The sequence below is a fragment of the Triticum urartu genome, chromosome 3A (genome assembly GCF_056163025.1).
Source record: "Triticum urartu cultivar PI428250 chromosome 3A, HENAU_Tu73, whole genome shotgun sequence".
NCBI lineage: Eukaryota > Viridiplantae > Streptophyta > Magnoliopsida > Poales > Poaceae > Triticum > Triticum urartu.
In genome coordinates, this window is record NC_141875.1 from 88069419 (window position 1) to 88093969 (window position 24551).

Below are 24551 nucleotides of genomic sequence, written 5' to 3' on the forward strand. Positions count from 1 at the left end.
CTTTGCTTGCAACTGCACCAGCTTACTGCCCCACCATTCAAAATATACACGTATCCGGTTTGTGACTTAGAGTCATCCAGATCTGTGTCGAAGCTAGCGTCGACGTAACCCTTTACGACGAGCTCCTCGTCACCTCCATATACGAGAAACATATCCTTAGTCCTTTTCCGGTACTTCAGGATGTTCTTGACCGCTGTCCAGTGTTCCATGCTGGGATTACTTTGGTACCTTCCTACCAAACTCATGGCAAGGTTTACATCAGGTCTAGTACACAGCATGGCATACATGATAGACCCTATGGCTGAGGCATAGGGGATGACACTCATCTTTTCTCTATCTTCTGCCGTGGTCAGGCATTGAGCTATGCTCAATCTCATACCTTGCAATACAGGCAAGAACCCCTTCTTAGACTGATCCATATTGAACTTCTTCAATATCTTGTCAAGGTATGTACTTTGTGAAAGACCAATGAGGCGTCTCGATCTATCTCTATAGATCTTGATGCCTAATATATAAGTAGCTTCTCCAAGGTCCTTCATTGCAAAACACTTGTTCAAGTAGGCCTTTATGCTTTCCAAGAATTCTATATCATTTCCCATCAATAGTATGTCATCCACATACAATATGAGAAATGCTACAGAGCTCCCACTCACTTTCTTGTAAACGCAGGCTTCTCCATAAGTCTGCGTAAACCCAAACACTTTGATCATCTCATCAAAACGAATGTTCCAACTCCAAGATGCTTGCACCAGCCCATAATTGAGCGTTGGAGCTTGCACACCTTGTCAGCATTCTTAGGATCGACAAAACCTTCCGGCTGCATCATATACAATTCTTCCTTAAGGAAACCATTAAGGAATGCCGTTTTGACGTCCATTTGCCATATCTCATAATCATAGAATGCGGCAATTGCTAACATGATTTGGATGGAGTTCAGCTTCGCTACGGGTGAGAAAGTCTCATCGTAGTCAACCCCTTGAACTTGTCTATAACCCTTAGCGACAAGCCGAGCTTTATAGATGGTCACATTACCATACGCATCTGTCTTCTTCTTAAAGATCCATTTATTTTCTATGGCTCGCCGATCATCGGGCAAGTCAGTCAAAGTCCATACTTCGTTTTCATACATGGATCCTATCTCGGATTTCATGGCTTCCAGCCATTTGTCGAATTCTGGGCCCACCATCGCTTCCTCATAGTTCGAAGGTTCACCATTTTCTAACAACATGATTTCCAGGACAGGGTTGCCGTACCACTCTGGTGCGGAACGCGTCCTTGTGGACCTTCGAAGTTCAGTAGCAACTTGATCTGAAGTTTCATGATCATCATCATTAACTTCCTCCCTAGTCGGTGCAGACACCTCAGGAACAATTTCTTGAGCTGCGCCACTCTCTGGTTCAAGAGGCAATACTTCATCAAGTTCTACTTTCCTCCCTCTTACTTATTTCGAGAGAAACTCTTTCTCTAGAAAGGATCCATTCTTGGCAACAAAGGTCTTGCCTTCAGATCTAAGATAGAAGGTATACCCAATAGTTTATTTAGGGTATCCTATGAAGACACATTTTTCCGATTTGGGTTCGAGCTTTTTAGGTTGAAGTTTCTTGACATAAGCATCGCATCCCCAAACTTTTAGAAACGACAGCTTAGGTTTCTTCCCAAACCATAATTCATACGGTGTCGTCTCAACGGATTTAGACGGTGCCCTATTTAAAGTGAATGTAGCTGTCTCTAGAGCGTATCCCCAAAATGATAGCGGTAAATCAGTGAGTGACATCATAGATCGCACCATATACAATAGAGTGCGATTATGACGTTCGGACACACCGTTACGCTGAGGTGTTCCAGGCGGCGTGAGTTGTGAAACGATTCCACATTTCCTTAAGTGCGTACCAAATTTGTGACTTAAATATTCTCCCCCACGATCTGATCGTAAGAATTTTATCTTTCGTCATGTTGATTCTCTACCTCATTCTGAAATTCCTTGAAATTTTCAAAGGTCTCAGACTTGTGTTTCATCAAATAGACATACCCATATCTATTTATGTCATCAGTGAGAGTGAGAACATAACGATAGCCATCGCGAGCCTCAACGCTCATTGGACCGCACATATCAGTATGTATAATTTCCAATAAGTTGGTTCCTCGATCCATTGTTCCGGAGAACGAAGTCTTGGTCATTTTACCCATGAGGCATGGTTCGCACATGTCAAATGATTCGAAATCAAGAGACTCCAAAAGTCCATCTGTATGGAGCTTCTTCATGCGTTTGACACCGATGTGACCAAGGCGGCAGTGCCACAGATATGTGGGACTATCATTATCAATCTTACATCTTTTGGTATTCACACTATGAATATGTTTAACATCACGTTCGAGATTCATTAAGAATAAACCATTGACCAGCGGGGCATGACCATAAAACATATCTCTCATATAAATAGAACAACCATTATTCTCGGATTTAAATGAGTAGCCATCTCGTATTAAACGAGATCCAGATACAATGTTCATGCTCAAAGCTGGCACTAAATAACAATTATTGAGGTTTAAAACTAATCCCATAGGTAAATGTAGAGGTAGCGTGCCGACGGCGATCACATCGACCTTGGAACCATTCCCGACGCGCATCGTCACCTCGTCCTTCGCCAGTCTCCGCTTATTCTGCGGCTCCTGTTTTGAGTTACAAATATGAGCAACCGCATCGGTATCAAATACCTAGGAGCTACTACGAGTACTGGTAAGGTACACATCAATTACATGTATATCACATATACCTTTAGTGTTGCCGGCCTTCTTGTCCGTTAAGTATTTGGGGCAGTTCCGCTTCCAGTGTCCCTTTCCCTTGCAATAGAAGCACTCAGTCTCAGGTTTGGGTCCATTCTTTGGCTTCTTCCCGGCAAATGATTTACCGGCCGCGGCAACTCCCTTGCCGTCCTTCTTGAAGTTCTTCTTACCCTTGCCTTTCTTGAAACTAGTGGTTTTATTGACCATCAACACTTGATGTTCCTTTTTGATTTCCACCTCCACTGATTTCAGCATTGAAAATACTTCAGGAATAGTTTTCACCATCCCCTGCATATTTTAGTTCATCACAAAGCTCTTGTAGCTAGGTGGGAGCGACTAAAGGATTCTGTCAATGACCGCCTCGTCCGGGAGGTTAATGTCCAGCTGGGACAAGCGGTTGTGCAACCCAGACATTTTGAGTATGTGCTCACTGACAGAACTATTTTCCTCCATCTTACAACTATAGAACTTGTCGGAGACTTCATATCTCTCGACCCGGGCATGAGCTTGGAAAACCATTTTCAGCTCTTCTAACATCTCATATGCTCTGTGTTGCTCAAAACGCTTTTGGAGCCCTGGTTCTAAGCTGTAAAGCATGCCGCACTGAGCGAGGGAGTAATCATCAGCACATGACTGCCAAGCGTTCATAACGTCTTGGTTCTCTGGGATGGGTGCTTCACCTAGCGGTGCTTCTAGGACATATGCTTTCTTGGCAGCTATGAGGATGATCCTCAGGTTCCGGACCCAGTCCATATAGTTGCTGCCATCATCTTTCAGCTTGGTTTTCTCTAGGAACGCGTTGAAGTTGAGGTTGACATGAGCGTTGGCCATTTGATCTACAAGACATTTTGCAAAGGTTTTTAGACTAAGTTCATGATAATTAAGTTCATCTAATCAAATTATTTAATGAACTCCCACTCAGACAGACATCCCTCTAGTCATCTAAGTGATACATGATCCGAGTCAACTAGGCCGTGTCCGATCATCACGTGAGACGGACTAGTCATCATCGGTGAACATCTTCATGTTGATCGTATCTTCTATACGACTCATGTTCGACCTTTCGGTCTTCCATGTTCCAAGGCCATGTCTGTACATGCTAGGCTCGTCAAGTCAACCTAAGTGTATTACGTGTGTAAATCTGGCTTACACCCGTTGTATTCGAACGTTAGAATCTATCACACCCGATCATCACGTGGTGCTTCGAAACAACGAACCTTCGCAACGGTGCACAGTTAGGGGGAACACTTTCTTGAAATTATTGTGAGGGATCATCTTATTTAAGCTACCGTCGTTCTAAGCAAATAAGATGTAAAGCTTGATAAACATCACATGCAATCAAATAGCGACATGATATGACCAATATCATTTTGCTCCTTTTGATCTCCATCTTCGGGGCGCCATGATCATCATCGTCACCGGCATGACACCATGATCTCCATCATCGTGTCTTCATGAAGTTGTCTCGTCATCTATTACTTCTACTACTATGGCTAACGGTTTAGCAATAAAGTAAAGTAATTACATGACGTTTCTGTTGACACGCAGGTCATAAATAAATTAAGACAACTCCTATGGCTCCTGCCGGTTGTCATACTCATCGACATGCAAGTCGTGATTCCTATTACAAGAACATGATCAATCTCATACATCACATATATCATTCATCACATCCTTTTGGCCATATCACATCACACGACACATGCTGCAAAAACAAGTTAGACGTCCTCTAATTGTTGTTGCAAATTTTTACGTGGCTGCTATAGGTTTCTTAGCAAGAACGTTTCTTACCTACGCCAAAACCACAACGTGATATGCCAATTTCTATTTACCCTTCATAAGGACCCTTTTCATCGAATCCGATCCGACTAAAGTGGGAGAGACAGACACCCACTAGCCACCTTATGCAACTAGTGCATGTCAGTCGGTGGAACCTGTCTCACGTAAGCGTACGTGTAAGGTCGGTCCGGGCCGCTTCATCTCACGATGCCGCCGAATCAAGATAAGACTAGTAATGGCAAGTAAATTGACAAAATCAACGCCCACAACAACTTGTGTTCTACTTGTGCATAGAAACTACGCATAGAGCTAGCTCATGATGCCACTGTTGGGGAACGTAGCAGAATTTTAAAAATTTATACGCATAACCAAGATCAATCTATGGAGTCATCTAGCAACGAGGGAGAGGGGAGTGCATCTACATACCCTTGTAGATCGCGAGCGGAAGCGTTCAAGAGAACGGGGTTGATGGAGTCGTACTCATCGTGATCCAAATAACCGATGACCGAGCGCCGAACAGACGGCACCTCTGCGTTCAACACACGTACGGTTGGGGAAGACGTCTCCTCCTTCTTGATCCAGCAAGGGGAAGGAGAGGTTGACGGAGATCCAGCAGCATGGCGGCGTGGTGGTGGAAGCAGCGATGATCGCGGCAGGGCTTCGCCAAGCTCCAACGAGAGGGAGAGGTGTTACGAGGGGAGAGGGAGGCGCCAGGGACTTGGGTGCGGCTGCCCTCCCTCCCCTCCACTATATATAGGGGCCAGGGGGGCGCCGGCCCCTCTAGATACCATCTAGATGGGGGTGCGGCGGCCAAGGGGGTGGCTTGGCCCCCAAGCCAGGTGGAGCCGCCCCCACCCCTGGGGTTTCTAACCCTAGGCGCAGGAGGAGGCCCATGTGGGCGCACCAGCCCAACAGGGGCTGGTTCCCTTCCCACTTCAGCCCATGGGGCCCTTCGGGATAGGTGGCCCCACCCAGTGGACCCCCGGGACCCTTCCGGTGGTCCCGGTACAATACCGGTGACCCCCGAAACTTTCCCGATGGCCGAAACTGGTCTTACTATATATAAATCTTTACCTCCGGACCATTCCAGAACTCCTCGTGATGTCTGGGATCTCTTCCGGTACTCCAAACAACTTTCGGGTTACCGCATACTAATATCTCTACAACCCTAGTGTCACAAAACCTTAAGTGTGTAGACCCTACGAGTTCGGGAACCATGTAGACATGACCGAGACAACTCTCCGGCCAATAACCAACAGCGGGATCTGGATACCCATGTTGGCGCCCACATATTCCACGATGATCTCATCGGATGAACCACGATGTCGAGGATTCAATCAATCCCGTATTCAATTCCCTTTGTCAATCGGTACGTTACTTGCCCGAGATTCGATCGTCAGTATTCCAATACCTCGTTCAATCTCGTTACCGGCAAGTCACTTTACTCATTCCATAACACATCATCCCATGACCAACCCTTAGTCACATTGAGCTCATTACGATGATGTCTTACCGAGTGGGCCCAGAGATACCTCTCCCTCATGCGGAGTGACAAATCCCAGTCTTGATTCGTGCCAACCCAACAGACACTTTCGGTGATACCCGTAGAGCACCTTTATAGTCACCCAGTTACGTTGTGACGTTTGGCACACCCAAAGTATTCCTACAGTATCCGGGAGTTGCACAATCTCATGGTCTAAGGAAAAGATACTTGACATTAGAAAAGCTCTAGCAGACGAACTACACGATCTTGTGCTATGCTTAAGATTGGGTCTTGTCCATCACATCATTCTTCTAATGATGTGATCCCGTTATCAATGACATCTAATGTCCATAGTCAGGAAACCATGACTATCTGTTGATCAACGAGCTAGTCAACTAGAGGCTTACTAGGGACATGTTGTGGTCTATATATTCACACATGTATTACGATTTCTAGATAACACAATTATAGCATGAACAATAGACAATTATCATGAACAAGGAAATATAATAATAACCATTTTATTATTGTCTCTAAGGCATATTTCCAATAGGAACATCTCATTTGCTCCATGGTGTTCAAAACATTTTTGAAGTCCCAGTTTTAAGCCGTAAAGCATGGTGCACTAAACTATCAAGTAGTCATCAGATCGAGCTTTGCCAAACGTTCATAATGTCTGCATCTGCTCCTGCAATAGGTCTGTCACCTAGCGGTGCATCAAGGACATAATTCTTCTGTGTAGCAATGAGGATAATCCTCAGATCACGGACCCAGTCCACATCATTACTACTATCATCTTTCAACTTAGTTTTCTCTAGGAATATATTAAAAATAAAACAGGGGAGTTGTACGCGAGCTATTGATCTACAACATAGATATGCTAATACTATCAGGACTAATTTCATGATAAATTAAAGTTCAATTAATCATATTACTTAAGAACTCCCACTTAGATAGACATCTCTCTAGTCATCTAAATGATCACGTGATCCATATCAACTAAATCATGTCCAATCATCACATGAGATGGAGAAGTTTTCAATGGTGAACATGAAGGAAATATGCCCTAGAGGCAATAATAAAGTTTTTTATTTATATTTCCTTATATCATGATAAATGTTTATTATTCATGATAGAATTGTATTAACCAGAAACTTAGTACATGTGTGGATACATAGACAAACAGAGTGTCCCTAGTATGCCTCTACTTGACTAGCTCGTCAATCAAAGATGGTTAAGTTTCCTAACCATAGACATGTGTTGTCATTTGATAAATGGGGTCACATCATTAGAGAATGATGTGATGGACAAGACCCATCCGTTAGCTTAGCATAATGATCGTTTAGTTTTTCTGCTATTCCTTTCTTCATGACTTGATTATGTTCCTCAGACTATGAGATTATGCAACTCCCGAATACCGGAGGAACACCTTGTGTGCTATCAAATGTCACAACATAACTGGGTGATTACAAATATGCTCTAAAGGTGTCTCTGATGGAGTTTGTTGAGTTGGCATAGATCGAGATTAGGATTTGTCACTTCGTGTATTGGAGAGGTATCTCTGGGCCCTCTCGGTAATGCACATCACTATGAGCCTTGCAAGCAATGTGTCTAATGAGTTAGCCACGGGATGATGCATTATGGAACGAGTAAAGAGACTTGCCAGTGACGAGATTGAACTAGGTATGATGATACCGACGATCGAATCTCGGGCAAGTAACATACCGATGGCAAAGGGAACAACGTATGTTTTTTGCGGTTTGGGTCATTTCAGATGAGTTTCGGAGTACCGGGGGTTACCGGACCCCCCCCCCCCCCGGGGCAAGTTATTGGGCCTCATGGGCCTAGTGGTGGAAGAGAGGAGGTAGGCCAGGGAGTGGCGCCCCCTAGTCCAAACCGAATTAGACTAGGGTTGGGGGGCCCTTTCCTTCTCTTCTCCTCCTCCTCCCCCCTTCTCCTTGTGGGAATAGCAAAGGGGGGGGGGGTGATAACCCACAGGTATAGGGGATCGCAATAGTTTTCGAGGGTAGAGTATTCAACCCAAATTTATTGATTCGACACAAGGGGAGCCAAAGAATATTCTCAAGTATTAGCAGTTGAGTTGTCAATTCAACCACACCTAAAACCTTAATATCTGTAGCAAAGTATTTAGTAGCAAAATAGTATGGAAGTAACGGTAACGGTGGCAAAAGTAACAATATTAGTTTTTGTAGCAATCGCAGTGGCAACGGAAAAGTAACTAAGCAAAGATCAATATATGAAAAGCTCGTAGGCAATGGATCAATGATGGATAATTATGTCGGATGCGATTCCTCATGCAACAGTTATAACATAAGGTGACACAGAACTAGCTCCAGTTCATTAATATAATGTAGGAATGTATTCCGAATATAGTCATACATGCTTATGGAAAGAACTTGCATGACATCTTTTGTCTTACCCTCCCGTGGCAGCAGGGTCCTATTGGAAACTAAGGGATATTAAGGCCTCCTTTTAATAGAGTACCAGACCAAAACATTAACACTTAGTGAATACATGAACTCCTCAAACTACGGTCATCACCGGGAGTGGTCCCGATTGTTGTCACTTCGGGGTTACCGTATCATAACACATAGTAGGTGACTATTGACTTGCAAAATAGGATCAAGAATTCACATATATTCATGAAAACATAATAGGTCCAGATCTGAAATCATGGCACTCGGGCCCTAGTGACAAGCATTAAGCATAGCAAAGTCATAGCAACATCAATCTTAGAACATAATGGATACTAGGGATCAAACCCTAAAAAAACTAACTCAATTACATGGTAAATCTCATCCAACCCATCACCGTCCAGCAAGCCTACGATGGGATTACTCACACACGGCGGTGAGCATCATGAAATTGGTGATGGAGGAAGGTTGATGATGGCTATGGCGACGGATTCCCGTCTGCCGTGCCCCGAACGGACTCCAGATCAGCCCTCCCGTGGAAGATTAGGGCTTGGCGGCGGCTTCGTATCGTAAAACGCGATGAATCCTTCTCTCTGATTTTTTTCTCCCCGAACGTGAATATATGGAGTTGGGGTTGAGGCCGGTGGAGTCCCAGGGGGCCCATGAGGTAGGGGGCGTGCCCTGCACCCTCGTGGACAGGGTGTGGGCCCCCTAGTGCTGATTCTTTCGCCAGTATTTTTTATTAATTCCAAAACGTGTCTTCATGGATTTTTAGGTCATTCCGAGAACTTTTATTTCTGCACAAAAATAACACCATGGCAATTCTGCTGAAAACAACGTTAGTCCGGGTTAGTTCCATTCAAATCATGCAAGTTAGAGTCCAAAACAAGGGCAAAAGTGTTTGGAAAAGTAGATATGTTGGAGACGTATCAACTCCCCCAAGCTTAAACCTTTGCTTGTCCTCAAGCAATTCAGTTGACAAACTGTCGGGGGACTAATCCACGAGCACCTATGGGACCGGCGGACCGAGTCCCTTTCGGTTCGGCGGGGGCGAGGGTCGCACGAAGAGCGGATCGAGGCAAAGCACACGAGCAGTTTACCCAGGTTCGGGCCGCACGGATGCGTAAAACCCTACTCCTGCTTTGTGGTTTGTATTGAGTTCTTGCTCGGGAGCGCAGAGTGCTACAGTACACCCCAACAGCTAACGAGACCGAGCGTGAGTGTTCCCTCTCCTCCTTTTCTACGTTGCGCATGGGCCTCCTTTTATATGCTCAAGGGGTCACCGACAGGTGGCAACGTAGACAAGGGTAAAAATGGAAAGGTGTTGCGGTTGGTACAGCTACCTGCTACAGTGTATCATACCTAACCCTGACGGCAGGGGACAAGGGCATTAAATGCCCGTCTGCGTCGCCTAAATAGTGCAAAAGGGACCGTCAGGGACGCCACCGCTCGCCACGATGGCAATCTTGTCAGCGCCGCTTGCCACCGCGCACCGCTGGCTGCACAGCCTCCCGCCACGTACGCCTGGAAGGGTCCCAGAGCGACACGTTGGTGGATGTGCTGGAGCGCGGGCACAGAGTGGTGGCTTGCCGCGGCAAGCGCCTTGCCGCGGTCGTTGTCTTGTCGCGTCCGGGAGCTTGTCGCTCACCGGGCCTTCCGGGACGCGTGGCGCGTCGCGGCAAGTTCCTTGAGATGCCTTGGTTGGCCTTCCCGGCAAGCTCCTCTTGCCAGGGTCTTGTCTCCTTGGCTTGGATACTTTGTCCTTGAATGGCTCCAAAGGAACCACGGAGGACCTTGGCGGTCACCCGGCAAGCCTTGCCGTCGGATGCTGCGACTGCCCGTGCACAAGTTCGGGATACTAGGGTACCCCTACTCTAGTACACCGACAGGAGCCCCCGGGCCTGGGCCATACACGGTGCCGAGCGCTGTTGGGCCAGGCCCAAAACAGGGCACGGGCACGCGCGGCCTGGGTTACGCCGTATCTCTCCCCGTATCCACCGCGCCCTCCCCGAACGGCACGCGTTGAATGCGGCATCGTGGGAGAGATCGTGGGTGGTTTCTTTATTCAGAAAGGCGGAACGTCTGCCCCCTCCCTCTTTATAAGCATGGGAAACAGGGGTAGTTCGCCCATTCGCCGGTTGCTACTCCAATCTCGGAAACCTCCGCCGCTCCCTCATCTTCCCAAAGCTGAAAGAGAGCAGCGCCCCGCCCCCCATCGCCACCAGCACCACCAACGCCGTCGACCTCCTCCACCACTTCCGCCATGGCTCCGAGAGCCGACAAAGGGAAGGTTGTGAAGTCGACCGAGGTGCAGCGGCTTGCGGCGCTGCGAAAGGACCGGCAATCTTCCCCCCAAGCTTGCCGCGAGGGAGCTGAGGGAGAATTACTACCTCTTCTGGTAGACGGAGACGCGAGCGCATCCGCGCACGAAGGTACTTCCAGCCGCCGCTTGGAAAATGGCTCCAAATGGATATCCTTTCTTCGCCTTGTTCTTCTACTGCGGGCTCTGCCCGCCTTTCTCTGAGTTTTTCTGCGATATTATGAACACCTACGGGTTCCGCCTCCTTGACTTCACCCCCAATGCTGTTCTGACCATGGCAGTTTTCGCACATCTCTGCGAAAACTTTGTCGGAGTCTATCCTAATGTAGCCCTTTTCGCCACTTCTTTATGCCCCAAGTAGAGAGAGGAGAGCCTTTATCCGGCGGAATCGCCTGGATCTCGAGGGCCGGCAAGAAGGACACTTATCTGGAGGGAGAGTTCCGCGGCAAGTGGGAGGAATGGAGAGCAGACTGGTGCTGGATTGTCGAGGAGAACCTGCAGCCGTTTACCACCCGGCGCCAAGCCCCACTAGCACGCGGCAGCGATTGGAGTGACGTGGCCCCGAAAGACGATAGGCTGAAGATTGCCATCACCCGGATCCAACGCCTCAGGCTTGCCGGGCTCACTGTAGGCGCTGTTGGCGCAGATTTTCTTCGCCGCCGCATCGCCCCCCTGCAGGAACGGAGGAGACCCGCCTGGGAATTCAAGAATGCGGCGGATATCATGAGGCTGCGTCCGGGCCTCAACTTCAACTTCACTATTCTGGAGCTTAACGCGATGCTCCAGGAGATGTTCAAGTACGACCCTCAACATCCCGAAGTGTTCAGGTTGCCGAAGGGTGTCGTTCCGCTGTGCAACAGCTCCGCGCTCGACCACATCCGTGCAATGATGCTGCTGTGCGATTCGCATGGAATTGTCCCAACTTGGCAAGAGCCTGCAGACGACGTCGTGCATGAGTTCTTTGACGGCTTGGTAGAAGTGCCGGTCCGCTCCGACGAGAAGAATAGCCTCACCCGCGACACCACCGATGCGGAGATGACACGCATCGCCACTAGGCTGGAAGAGGCGGCGGCAGCCGCAGCCGCGGGCGAATTTGGATTCACCGTGGAGGAGGCAGAGGCAGCAGAGGCGGCAAGCCGTGCCAAGCGAGAGGAGCTCGTCGGCGAGAAAGAGCTTGCCGGGCATGACGTCGAGTCGAGCGAGCCCGCCGAGGATACGAGCGGCTCGCTGGAGATCAACTCCTCTTCCTCCTCATCTTCAGGCAGCTCGTCGCAAGCAGAGCCTCCATCCCCACCAAGAAGGCGTCTCCGCAAGGCCGGGGACGTAGCGGGGCGGCGGGCGAGTCAACAGTCGCCGCGCCGCGTGACACGCTCCACCGCGGCAGGAGCAGAAGCGGTGGTCCGGGTGGACCCCGCTCCAGTTGCCGCAGCAGCGTGAGGTTCCACTCCAACACTTGTCGCACCTAAGCCACAAGAGAAGTTGCTGTTGTATATAGCGGCAACCAATCAAGTGGTTAGTGCTGCATTAGTAGCAGAGAGGGAGGCAGATGACGAGCCAGCAACCACGGCAGGAGCATCCAGCGACAAGCAGGGGGCTTCCCCGGCAAGCTCTGGTCCCGACAAGGATGGATCTGCGCAGACGCGCGAGGAGATACAGAAGAGAATGGTACAATGCCCAGTTTACTTTGTCAGTTCCCTTCTGCAGGGGCTAGGTCAAGGTACTCTGGCGTGTAGAAATTGCTTTTCGGCCTTCTCATGGCCTCGAGAAAGCTGCGCCATTACTTCCAAGCACATGAGATCACAGTTGTCACTCGTTTTCCGCTGAAGAGGATACTACAGAATCCAGAAGCGATAGGCAGGATTGTTGAGTGGGCACTGGAACTGTCAAGCTTTGGCCTCAAGTTTGAGAGTACTTCAACTATCCAAAGCAGAGCATTGGCAGAATTCATAGCAGAATGGACGCCAACACCAGATGAAGAAATTCCAGAAACGAGCATCCCCATTGAGGAAGCAAGCAAAGAGTGGCTGATGTACTTTGATGGTGCCTTTTCGCTGCAAGGCGCCGGCGCTGGCGTGCTGCTTGTCGCACCCACCGGAGAGCACCTCAAGTACGTAGTCCAGATGCACTTTCCCAAGGAGCAAGCAACAAACAATACTGCAGAGTATGAAGGCTTGCTTGCCGGTCTCAGGATCGCGGCAGACCTTGGGATCAAGAAGCTCATTGTCAGGGGTGACTCGTAGCTTGTCGTCCGGCAAGTGAACAAGAGCTATCAGAGTCCGTTGATGGAAGCCTACGTCGACGAAGTGAGAAAGCTAGAAGAGCACTTTGAAGGCCTACAGATGGAGCATGTTCCAAGAGCTCAGAACGCCATTGCCAATGGCCTATCAAAGTGCGCCGCACTTAAGTTACCTGTGGAACCAGGGATCTTTGTGCTCAAGCTGACTCAACCGTCTGTAACGCCATCAACTGGACAGAGCAAGAAGAGGAAGTTGATTTCTGGTGACTATTTTCCGGCAGAGCTTCCCGAAGCCGCCGCCAAGAAGGTCCCCAAGATCAACGCCAAGAGCGCTGAGGAGCAGTCTGCTCCGGCAAGCCCTAGGGTTTGTTCCGTTGAAGCAGAAGCTCCCGACAAGTTTTGCTCCGGCAAGCTTGCCGGGGAACGTCAAGCTCCGGCAGAGCCGCAGGTTCTCGCCGTAGAAGCGGATGTTCCCGCAGCAGCAGATTTGCCTTTAGTCCTTGTTGTCGAGCCACAAGCTCCAGCATGGACACAGCAGATTGTCCGTTTCCTTCAGACAGGAGAACTTCCCGAAGAGTAAGAAGAAGCGGAAAGAGTAGCCCGGCAGTCAAGTATGTACCAGTTTGTCGACAACACACTGTACAGAAGAAGACTCAACGGTGTGAAATTGAAGTGTATTCACCGGGAAGACGGACAAAAGCTGTTGGCAGAGATACATGGAGGCATATGTGGTCACCACATTGGCGCAAGAGCACTTGCCGGCAAAGCATTCCGGCAAGGTTTCTCTTGGCCGACAGCCCTCCAGGATGCAACTACACAAGTAACCAAGTGTGAAGCGTGCCAGTTCCATTCCAAGCAAATACACCAACCAGCTCAAGCTCTCCAGACGATCCCTTTATCCTGGCCATTTTCGGTCTGGGGGCTCGACATCCTCGGCCCCTTTCCCCGAGCAGTCGGGGGCTTTGAGTACTTGTACGTTGCAATCGACAAGTTCACAAAGTGGCCGGAAGTGGAAGTAGTGAGGAAGGTGACAGCACAGTCAGCAGTCAAGTTCTTCAGGTCGATGTTTGCCGCTTTGGGATCCCTAACAGGATAATCACCGACAACGGTACGCAATTCACGAGCCGCACCTTCATGCAGTACGTCCAAGATCTTGGCGCCAAGGTCTGCTTCGCTTCTGTTGCTCACCCGAGAAGCAACGGTCAAGCGGAGAGGGCAAATGCTGAAGTGCTGCGTGGGCTCAAGACTAGGACTTTCGACAGGCTGCACAAGTGCGGAAGAAACTGGATCGAGGAGCTGCCGGTGGTTCTTTGGTCGATCAGGACGACGCCAAATCGAGCCACTGGCCAGACACCTTTCGCTCTAGTCTATGGAGCAGAGGCAGTTCTCCCCACGGAACTCGTATACGGGTCACCTCGAGTGCTCGCTTATGATGAGCTTGAGCAAGAGCAGCTGCGACAAGATGACGCGCTACTCCTTGAGGAAGACCGTCTTCAGGCTGCTGTACGAGCTGCTCGCTACCAGCAAGCTTTGCGCTGCTACCATAGCCTCAAAGTTAACGCCAGAAGTCTCGAGGAAGGCGACCTTGTTCTTCGGCGTGTTCAGTCCGCCAAGAATTCCAACAAGTTGACGCCGAAGTGGGAAGGCCCTTACCGGGTGAAACGAGTCACTAGGCCTGGCGCTGTCCGCCTTGAGACCGAAGATAGCATTCCGGTGAGCAATTCCTGGAACATTGAGCATCTTCGTAAGTTTTACCCGTAAGGCGCGGTTGCCGGAACCTGTTCCGGCAACCACCTTTTGTACAAGTCTTGCCGCTGTTGCATGTAATCCTTTGTACAAAGCCGGGCGCAGACCCCGTGCATAAGTAAAGCTCATATGCTCCGCACATCTTGTCAATTTCATGCTTTCTATTTTCTACATATGTGATCTGACACTTTGTGCAGCACCTACTCCCCGGTAAGCAATAACGAGCCGTAAGGCTCCATATCTTTATTTTCTCCTCTTTCTTTTTTCTCAAGGAAAGGAAGGTTCCCTCGCCCACAAGTTTGCCGGGGGGAAAGGAGAAGATAATGGTATGGACCAGGCGTCGTTCAAGAAAGTTTCGCCTTACCGGGAAGCAAACAACAGAAAAGCTAAGTTGCCAAAGTTTGAGCAATCAGATTTTTAAAATTTTTAAGTTATCTCCCTTGAACGACCACACTTTGTATGGAAAACCTGTGCGCGGAGGAACCAACTCGTAGCTAGTTGCGCCCTTACTTTGTTTCGAGTCCGCTCAACAACTTAAGTGAGCTACGACTAGTTGCGACAAGGTTTCTTGTCGGTAGCGGCACCGCCAGCAGGCTGCTGACGTCCCGCACTCAGCGCTCGCGGCTAAGGTGCCTGCACCGGCAAGTTCCCTGAAAGCGTAGGGCACAAACATACAAAGGGACGAATCAAGTAAAGGGAATAACATTGCAATCATTACCCGGAATAGAGTTATATTACAAGGTAGCTTGTCGCGGCTCTAACAGATTGTTCTCATAACATGACCAGCAGCGACAAGAAAAGAAGAAAACGGCGGCCTATTCTACGCGATCGCCCTCAATCCTCTTGATCCCGCTCACCTTGTCCACAATGGGTGCGACAAGGGTGTTGAGCGCCTCCAGATCAGCATCCGGCGGCAGGGTCTTGAGGACGTTGGTGAGGTTGAGGCCCGGGTTGCGGAAGGCCACCTTCACCAACACCTTCTGAAGAGCTCCCGCGCAGATCTTGCGCGACTCGTCGGCCAGCTGCTTTGGGATCTGCTCCTGGAGTCGCTGGAGGGCCGTCGCCACGCCTTTGAAGAACAAGATGAGCTTGGCGCTGGGTTGGAGGTTCTCGTTGGAGGGATACCCGAGATCCTCCATCCCTAGCTGCGCCAGCTCCCTGTCAATGTCTGCGGCAACATTCACGAGACCCTCCATCCAGTGCTCCACATTCTCCCTAAAAGTGTTCTGGGCGGCAGCGGCACTCGCCAGCAGCGCCTTGTCGGCCTTGACCTCCTCCTTCAAGGCCGCCTCCTGCTACCTGGCGCGCCAAAGATGTCGGGGGACTAATCCACGAGCACCTATGGGACCGGCGGACCGAGTCCCTTTCGGTTCGGCGGGGGCGAGGGTCGCACGAAGAGCGGATCGAGGCAAAGCACACGAGCAGTTTACCCAGGTTCGGGCCGCACGGATGCGTAAAACCCTACTCCTGCTTTGTGGTTTGTATTGAGTTCTTGCTCGGGAGCGCGGAGTGCTACAGTACACCCCAACAGCTAACGAGACCGAGCGTGAGTGTTCCCTCTCCTCCTTTTCTACGTTGCGCATGGGCCTCCTTTTATATGCTCAAGGGTTCACCGACAGGTGGCAACGTAGACAAGGGTAAAAATGGAAAGGTGTTGCGGTTGGTACAGCTACCTGCTACAGTGTATCATACCTAACCCTGACGGCAGGGGACAAGGGCATTAAATGCCCGTCTGCGTTACCTAAATAGTGCAAAAGGGACCGTCAGGGACGCCACCGCTCGCCACGATGGCAATCTTGTCAGCGCCGCTTGCCACCGCGCACCGCTGGCTGCACAGCCTCCCGCCACGTACGCCTGGAAGGGTCCCAGAGCGACACGTTGGTGGATGTGCTGGAGCGCGGGCACAGGGTGGTGGCTTGCTGCGGCAAGCGCCTTGCCGCGGTCGTTGTCTTGTCACGTCCGGGAGCTTGTCGCTCACCGGGCCTTGCCGGGACGCGTGGCGCGTCGCGGCAAGTTCCTTGAGATGCCTTCCCGGCAAGCTCCTCTTGCCGGGGTCTTGTCTCCTTGGCTTGGATACTTTGTCCTTGAATGGCTCCAAAGGAACCACGGAGGACCTTGGCGGTCACCCGGCAAGCCTTGCCGCGGGATGCTGCGACTGCCCGTGCACAAGTTCGGGATACTAGGGTACCCCTACTCTAGTACACCGACACAAACTAAAAGTGATAAAGAAAAACTTTTACAAACTCTGCTTGATCTTGTTGTTGCAAATATGTAAAGCCAGCATTCAAGTTTTCAGCAAAGAATATGAACTAACCATATTCACAATAACATTTAGGTCTCATATTTACTCATATCAATGGCATAATCAACTAGCGAGCAATAATAATAAATCTCGGATGACAACACTTTCTCAAAACAATCATAACATGATATAACAAGATGGTATCTCGCTAGCCCTTTCTAAGACCACAAAACATAAATGCAGAGCACCCCTGAGGATCAAGGACTGATTAAACATTGTAATTCATGGTAAAAGAGATCCAGTCACAGTCATACTCAATGTAAATTAATAGCAATGCTTGTGAATGACAACGGTGCTCTCCAACTGGTGCTTTTTTAATAAGAGGATGATGACTCAACAAAAAAGTAAATAGATAGGCCCTTGAAAGAGGGAAGCAGGGATTTGTAGAGGTGCCAGAGCTCAAATTTTGAAACAAAGATAAATAATATTTTGAGTGGCATACTTTCATTATCAACATAACAACCAAGCGATCTCAATATCTTCCATGCTACACACATTATAGGCGGTTCCCAAACAAAATGGTAAAGTTTATACTCCCCCACCACCAAAAAACATCAATCCATGGCTTGTACGAAACAACGGGTGCCTCCAACTAACTACATTCCTGGGGGAGTTTTGTTTGCAATTATTTTGATTTGAGCATGGGACTGGGCAGCCCGGTTACCGGCCATTTTCTCGTGAGTGATAAGCGGAGTCCACTCATCATGAGAATAACCCACCTAGCATGGAAGATATAGACAACCCTAGTTGATACATGAGCTATTCGAGCATACAAAACAGAATTTCATTTGAAGGTTCAGAGTTTGGCACATATATACAAATTTACTTGGAACGGCGGGTAGATACCGCATATAGGAAGGTATGGTGGACTCATATGGAATAACTTTGGGGTTTATGTAAGTGGATGCACAAGCAATATTCCCTCTTAGTACAAGTGAAGGCTAGAAAGAGACTGGGAAGCGACCAACTAGAGAGCGACAACAGTCATGAACATGCATTAAGATTAATTAACAATGAGTGCAACCATGAGTAGGATATAAATCACCATGAACATAAATATCATGGAGGCTATGTTGATTTTGTTTCAACTACATGCGTGAGAATGTGCCAAGTCAAGCCACTTGAATCGTTCAAAGGAGGATACCACCCTATCATACCACATCACAACCATTTTAATAGCATGTTGGCACACAAGGTAAACCATTATATACTCCTAGCAAATTAAGCATGGCATGGGCAACTATAATCTCTAATTGTCATTGCAAACATGTTTCATTCATAATAGGCTGAATCAGGAACGATGAACTAATCATATTTACAAAAACAAGATAGGTCGAGTTCATACCAGCTTCTCTCATCTCAATCAGTCCATCATATATCGTCATTATTGCCTTTCACTTGCACGACGAACGGTGTGGATAATAATAATAGTGCACGTGCATTGGACTAAGCTGGAATTTACAAGCATTTAATACAAGGGAGAAGACAAGGTAATGCGGGCTCTTGGTTAAATCAACAATAATGCATATGAGAGCCACTCAACATTTTCATCATGGTCTTCTCCTCTCGACCCCCAAAGAATAAGAAAAGAAATAAAACTATTTACATGGGAAAGCTCCCAGCAAGCTGATGCATCTCCGTCGTATCTACTTTTCCAAACACTTTTGCCCTTGTTTTGGACTCTAACTTGTATGATTTGAATGGAACTAACCCAGACTGACGCTGTTTTCAGCAGAATTGCCATGGTGTTATTTTTGTGCAGAAATAAAAGTTCTCGGAATGACCTGAAAATCAACGGAAAATATTTTGGGAATATATAAAAAATATTGGCGAAAGAATCAAGGCCAGGGGCCCACACCCTGTCCACAAGGGTGCAGGACGCCCCCCTGGGGCACGCCCCTGCCTCGTGGGCCCCCTGGGACTCCACTGACCTCAACCCCAACTCCATATATTCACGTTCGGGGAGAAAAAATCAGAGAAGGATTCATCACGTTTTACGATACGGAGCCGCCTCCAAGCCCTAATCTTCCCCGGGAGGGCTGATCTGGAGTCCGTTCGGGGCTCCGAAGACGGGAATCCGTCGCCATCGTCATCATCAACCTTCCTCCATCACCAATTTCATGATGCTCCCCGCCGTGTGTGAATAATCTCATCGTAGGCTTGTTGGACGGTGATGGGTTGGATGAGATTTACCATGCAATCAAGTTAGTTTTGTTAGGGTTTGATCCCTAGTATCCATTATGTTCTAAGATTGATGTTGCTATGACTTTGCTATGCTTAATGCTTGTCACTAGGGCCCGAGTGCCATGATTTCAGATCTGAACCTATTATGTTTTCATGAATATATGTGAGTTCTTGATCCTATTTTGCAAGTCAATAGTCACCTACTATGTGTTATGATCCGGTAACCCCGAAGTGACAATAATCGGGACCACTCCCGATGATGACCGTAGTTTGAGGAGTTCATGTATTCACTAAGTGTTAATGCTTTGGTCTGGTACTCTATTAAAAGGAGGCCTTAATATCCCTTAGTTTCCAATAGGACCCCGCTGCCACGGGAGGGTAGGAAAAAAGATGCCATGCAAGTTCTTTCCATAAGCCTGTATGACTATATTCGGAATACATGCCTACATTATATTGATGAACTGGAGCTAGTTCTGTGTCACCCTATGTTATAACTGTTGCATGAGGAATCACATCTGACATAATTATCCATCATTGATCCATTGCCTATGAGCTTTCCACATATTGATCTTTGCTTAGTTACTTTTCCATTGTCACTGTTACGACTGCTACAAAAACTACTACTGTTACTTTTGCCACCGTTACCGTTACTTCCATACTATTTTGCTACTAAATACTTTGCTGCAGATATTAAGTCTTTCAGGTGTGGTTGAATTAACAACTCAACTGCTAATACTTGAGAATATTCTTTGGCTCCCCTTGTGTCGAATCGATAAATTTGGGTTGAATACTCTCTAATTGTCATTGCAAACATGTTTCATTCATAATAGGCCGAATCAGGAACGATGAACTAATCATATTTACAAAAACAAGATAGGTCGAGTTCATACCAGCTTCTCTCATCTCAATCAGTCCATCATATATCGTCATTATTGCCTTTCACTTGCACGACGAACGGTGTGGATAATAATAATAGTGCACGTGCATTGGACTAAGCTGGAATTTACAAGCATTTAATACAAGGGAGAAGACAAGGTAATGTGGGCTCTTGGTTAAATCAACAATAATGCATATGAGAGCCACTCAACATTTTCATCATGGTCTTCTCCTCTCGACCCCCAAAGAATAAGAAAAGAAATAAAACTATTTACATGGGAAAGCTCCCAGCAAGCTGATGCGTCTCCGTCGTATCTACTTTTCCAAACACTTTTGCCCTTGTTTTGGACTCTAACTTGTATGATTTGAATGGAACTAACCCAGACTGACGTTGTTTTCAGCAGAATTGCCATGATGTTGTTTTATGTGCAGAAAACAAAAGTTCTCGAATGACCTAAAACTCCACAGAATATCTTACAATAAATAATAAAAAATCATCGCCAAAGATGAAGACTAGGGGGCCCACACCCTTGCCACGAGGGTGGGGGCGCCCCCCTAGGGCGCGCCCCCTACCTCGTGGGCCCCCTGGACACCTCCCGACTCCAACTCCAACTCTATACAACTGCTTTCGGGGAGAAAAAATAGGAGAGAAGAAATCATTGCTTTTTACGATACGGAGCCGCCGCCAAGCCCTAAAACCTCTCGGGAGGGCTGATCTAGAGTCCGTTCGGGGCTCCGGAGAGGGGGATTTGTCGCCGTCGTCATCATCAACCATCCTCCATCACCAATTTCATGATGCTCACCGCCGTGCATGAGTAATTCCATCGTAGGCTTGCTGGACGGTGATGGGTTGGATGAGATTTACCATGTAATCGAGTTAGTTTTGTTAGGGTTTGATCCCTAGTATCCACTATGTTCTGAGATTGATGTTGCTGTGACTTTGCTATGCTTAATGCTTGTTACTAGGGCCCGAGTGCCATGATTTCAGATCTGAACCTATTATGTTTTCATCAATATATGAGAGTTCTTGATCCTATCTTGCAAGTCTATAGTCACCTATTATGTGTTATGATCCGTTAACCCCGAAGTGACAATAATCGGGATACTTACCGGTGATGACCGTAGTTTGAGGAGTTCATGTATTCACTAAGTGCTAATGCTTTGTTCTGGTTCTCTATTAAAAGGAGGCCTTAATATCCCTTAGTTTCCATTAGGACCCCGCTGCCACGGGAGGGTAGGACAAAAGATGTCATGCAAGTTCTTTTCCATAAGCATGTATGACTATATTAGGAATACATGCCTACATTACATTGACGAATTGGAGCTAGTTCTGTGTCACCCTATGATATGACTGTTACATGATGAACCACATCTGACATAATTATCCATCATTGTTCCGATGCCTACGAGCTTTCCATATACTGGTTTACGCTTATTTACTTCCCCGTTGCTATTGTTACAATCACTACAAAATACCAAAAACATTACTTTGCTTTCGTTACTCTTTTGTTACCGTTACCACCACTATCATATTATTTTTCTACTAAACACTCTGCTGCAGATACTAAGTTTCCAGGTGTGGTTGAATTGACAACTCAGCTGCTAATACTTGATAATATTCTTTGGCTCCCCTTGTGTCGAATCAATAAATTTGGATTGAATACTCTACCCTCGAAAGCTGTTGCGATCCCCTATACTTGTGGGTCATCAAGACTAATTTCTGGCTTCGTTGCCGGGGAGCATAGCTCTATTCTTTGAGTCACTTGGGATTTATATCTGCTGGACACTATGAAGAATTTGAAAGACGCTAAGACAACAATTTATCCCTCAACTACGAGGGGAGGTAAGGAACTGCCATCTAGCTCTGCCCTTGATTCACCTTCTGTTATGAGTAAGCTTGCGACACCTAAACCTGCTTCTGCTATTCGTTCTGATATGTCGCATGTTATTTATGATGCTACTTCTGCTATACATGATACTTATGATGAAACTACTTCTATGCTTGATACTACTGTGCCACTTGGTGATTTTCTCGAGGAACAACTTGCTAGGGCTAGAGAGATTGAAAATATTGAATCTGATTTTGAAGATGAAAGTGATGATGAAGAATCACTTGTTATTCCTGAGGGTTATTTATTTGATCAAGAAGCTTCTTTAGCTATTTTAGCTTGCAAATATAGATATGAACTCAAAAGGTTATTAGCTAAATGGAACAAGGAATCTCTAAATGCTAGGATGAGACCTGACCCTGCTTTTGCTACTTCACCTATCTGTGTTACTGATAAGGATTATGAATTCTCTGTTGATCCTGATATAATTACTTTAGTTTAATCTGATCCTTTTCATGGCTATGAATCTGAAACTTTTGTGGCACATCTTACTAAATTAAATGATATAGCCACCCTGTTCACTAATGATGAGAGATCTCACTACTTTTATATCCTTAAAATATTTCCGTTCTCATTAAAGGGTGATGCTAAGATATGGTTTAATTCTCTTGATCTTGGTTGTGTGTGTAGTCCCCAGGATATGATTTACTACTTCTCTGCTAAATATTTCCCTGCTCATAAGAAACAAGCTGCTTTAAAGGAAATATACAACTTTGTGCAAATTAAAGAAGAGAGTCTCCCACAAGCTTGGGGGAGGCTTCTCAAGTTACTTAATGCTTTGCCTGATCATCCTCTTAAAAAATGAAATACTTGATATCTTTCATAATGGACTAACCGACGCTTCCAGAGATTACCTGGATAGTTGTGCTGGTTCTCTTTTAAGGGAAAGAACACCGGATGAAGCTGAAATATTATTTAATAATATGTTGACAAATGGAAATAATTGGGCACCTCCTGAGCCAGCTCCTGCTCCAACTAATGATCCTATTCCTAAACCAACTCCGAAGAAGAGAGGTGTTCTATTTCTCAGTCCCGAAGTGTGACGCCCCGAGACCGATGTGCCAGGTGTCCTCCAGTTATTCGCTGTTGTTGCCTTGTCATTGCTTGCGTGTCATGCATTGCATATCATGTCATCATGTGCATTTCATTTGCATACATGTTCGTCTCATGCATCCGAGCTTTTTCCCCGTTGTCTGTTTTGCAATCCGGCGCCCCTATGTCACCCGGTGTCCCTTTCTACCTCTTTTCGTGCGCGGGTACTAAACGTTCTCGGATTGGACCGAGACTTGTCATGCGGCCTTGGTTTACTACCGGTAGACCGACTGTCAAGTTTCGTGCCATTTGGACTTCGTTTGATACTCCAACGGTTAACCAAGGGACCGAAAAGGCCTCGTGCGTGTTGCGGCCCAACACCCTTCCAATTTGGCCCAAAACCCACCTAAACCTCTTCCATCATCTCGGTCGTTCGATCACAACTGCGTGGCCAAAAACCGCACCTCATTTGGACTCTCCTAGCTCCCTCTACCTCTATAAATAGATCACCCCCGAAATTCTCGCGCAAAACCCTAGCCCCCTCTCACCCCTCACCCGCCGGACATTTTTCCCGCCGACGGACGTGTCCGCCCGCGATGTCCGCTGCCACGTGTCGGGCTGGCTTCGCCCCGCCCGGTGCCCACATCGTCGCACCGCCCGAGGCCCGCGAGCCCGTGTCTGGCCCCCGCGGCCCACTCCCTCGCGCCGCCCGCCCGCGCCTCTCTTCGCCCGCGCCGGCGAGCTCCTAGCTCCGTCCGCCGCCCGCCATCGCCGCCGACGACGCCGACCCGCCGGACTGCTCCGCCGCGCCTCTTCGTCCCTGGCCGAGCCGCGCCGTTTGCGGCCCGCCCGTCGCCTCTCCGGCGCCTTGCGCCGCCTCGCCTCACCTACGCGCCGCCACCGACCATCGCCGGCGCCGCCGCCCCCTCGCCACAGTGCTCGTCGGCTCCCGAGCCGGCCTCGACGCCTCCTTGCTCCGCCGAGCTCGCCGGAGGAGCTCCGGAGCCACCCAAAGCCGTGTCCGCGCTGCCCCTCGAGCTCCGGTCTCCCCGCGCCCGAGCGCCACCAGCCGCCGTTGTCTTCACCGTCTCCGGCGAGAGATCCGAGTGCCTCGTCTACAGTGCACCGATCGGATCTGGAATCTAAAACCCTAATTCTTGGTTGACTTTTCCCTCTCTTCATAATTTTTAGGCATTTTCATCATGTCATAACTCATCACTCATAGCTCCGATTCGTGCGTGTAGCATATCAAAATGTTCGTCTCGACGAGTACATCATTTCATCTCATTGCATCATTTTCATTTGAGCTCATCTTGATGCCCGAAATGTCGTTGGAAGAGGGCTATGTGAGGAATTTGTCCGATCTGTTTCAGCAAATGGCATTTTGTCATTTTTGCCATGATTAATGTGTGCATGATATGATCCTGAGCTCTACATGTGTTTTGTTAAATGCCATGCCATCTTTACAGGGGTGCTTGCCATGTA

At 48.0% G+C, this 24551-nt stretch overlaps 1 protein-coding gene across 1 annotated transcript in view; it reads left to right on the top strand.

The window, feature by feature from the left end:
* LOC147978703 (uncharacterized) overlaps nucleotides 1–24212 on the top strand; it is a 48700-nt gene extending 24488 nt beyond the window's left edge. The window contains exon 4 of the mRNA XM_087514855.1: nucleotides 23604–24212. Coding sequence (XP_087370981.1) covers nucleotides 23604–24212 — 609 coding nt within the window. The remainder of the gene's footprint in view (nucleotides 1–23603) is intronic.
* The last annotated feature ends 339 nt before the right edge of the window (nucleotides 24213–24551 follow it).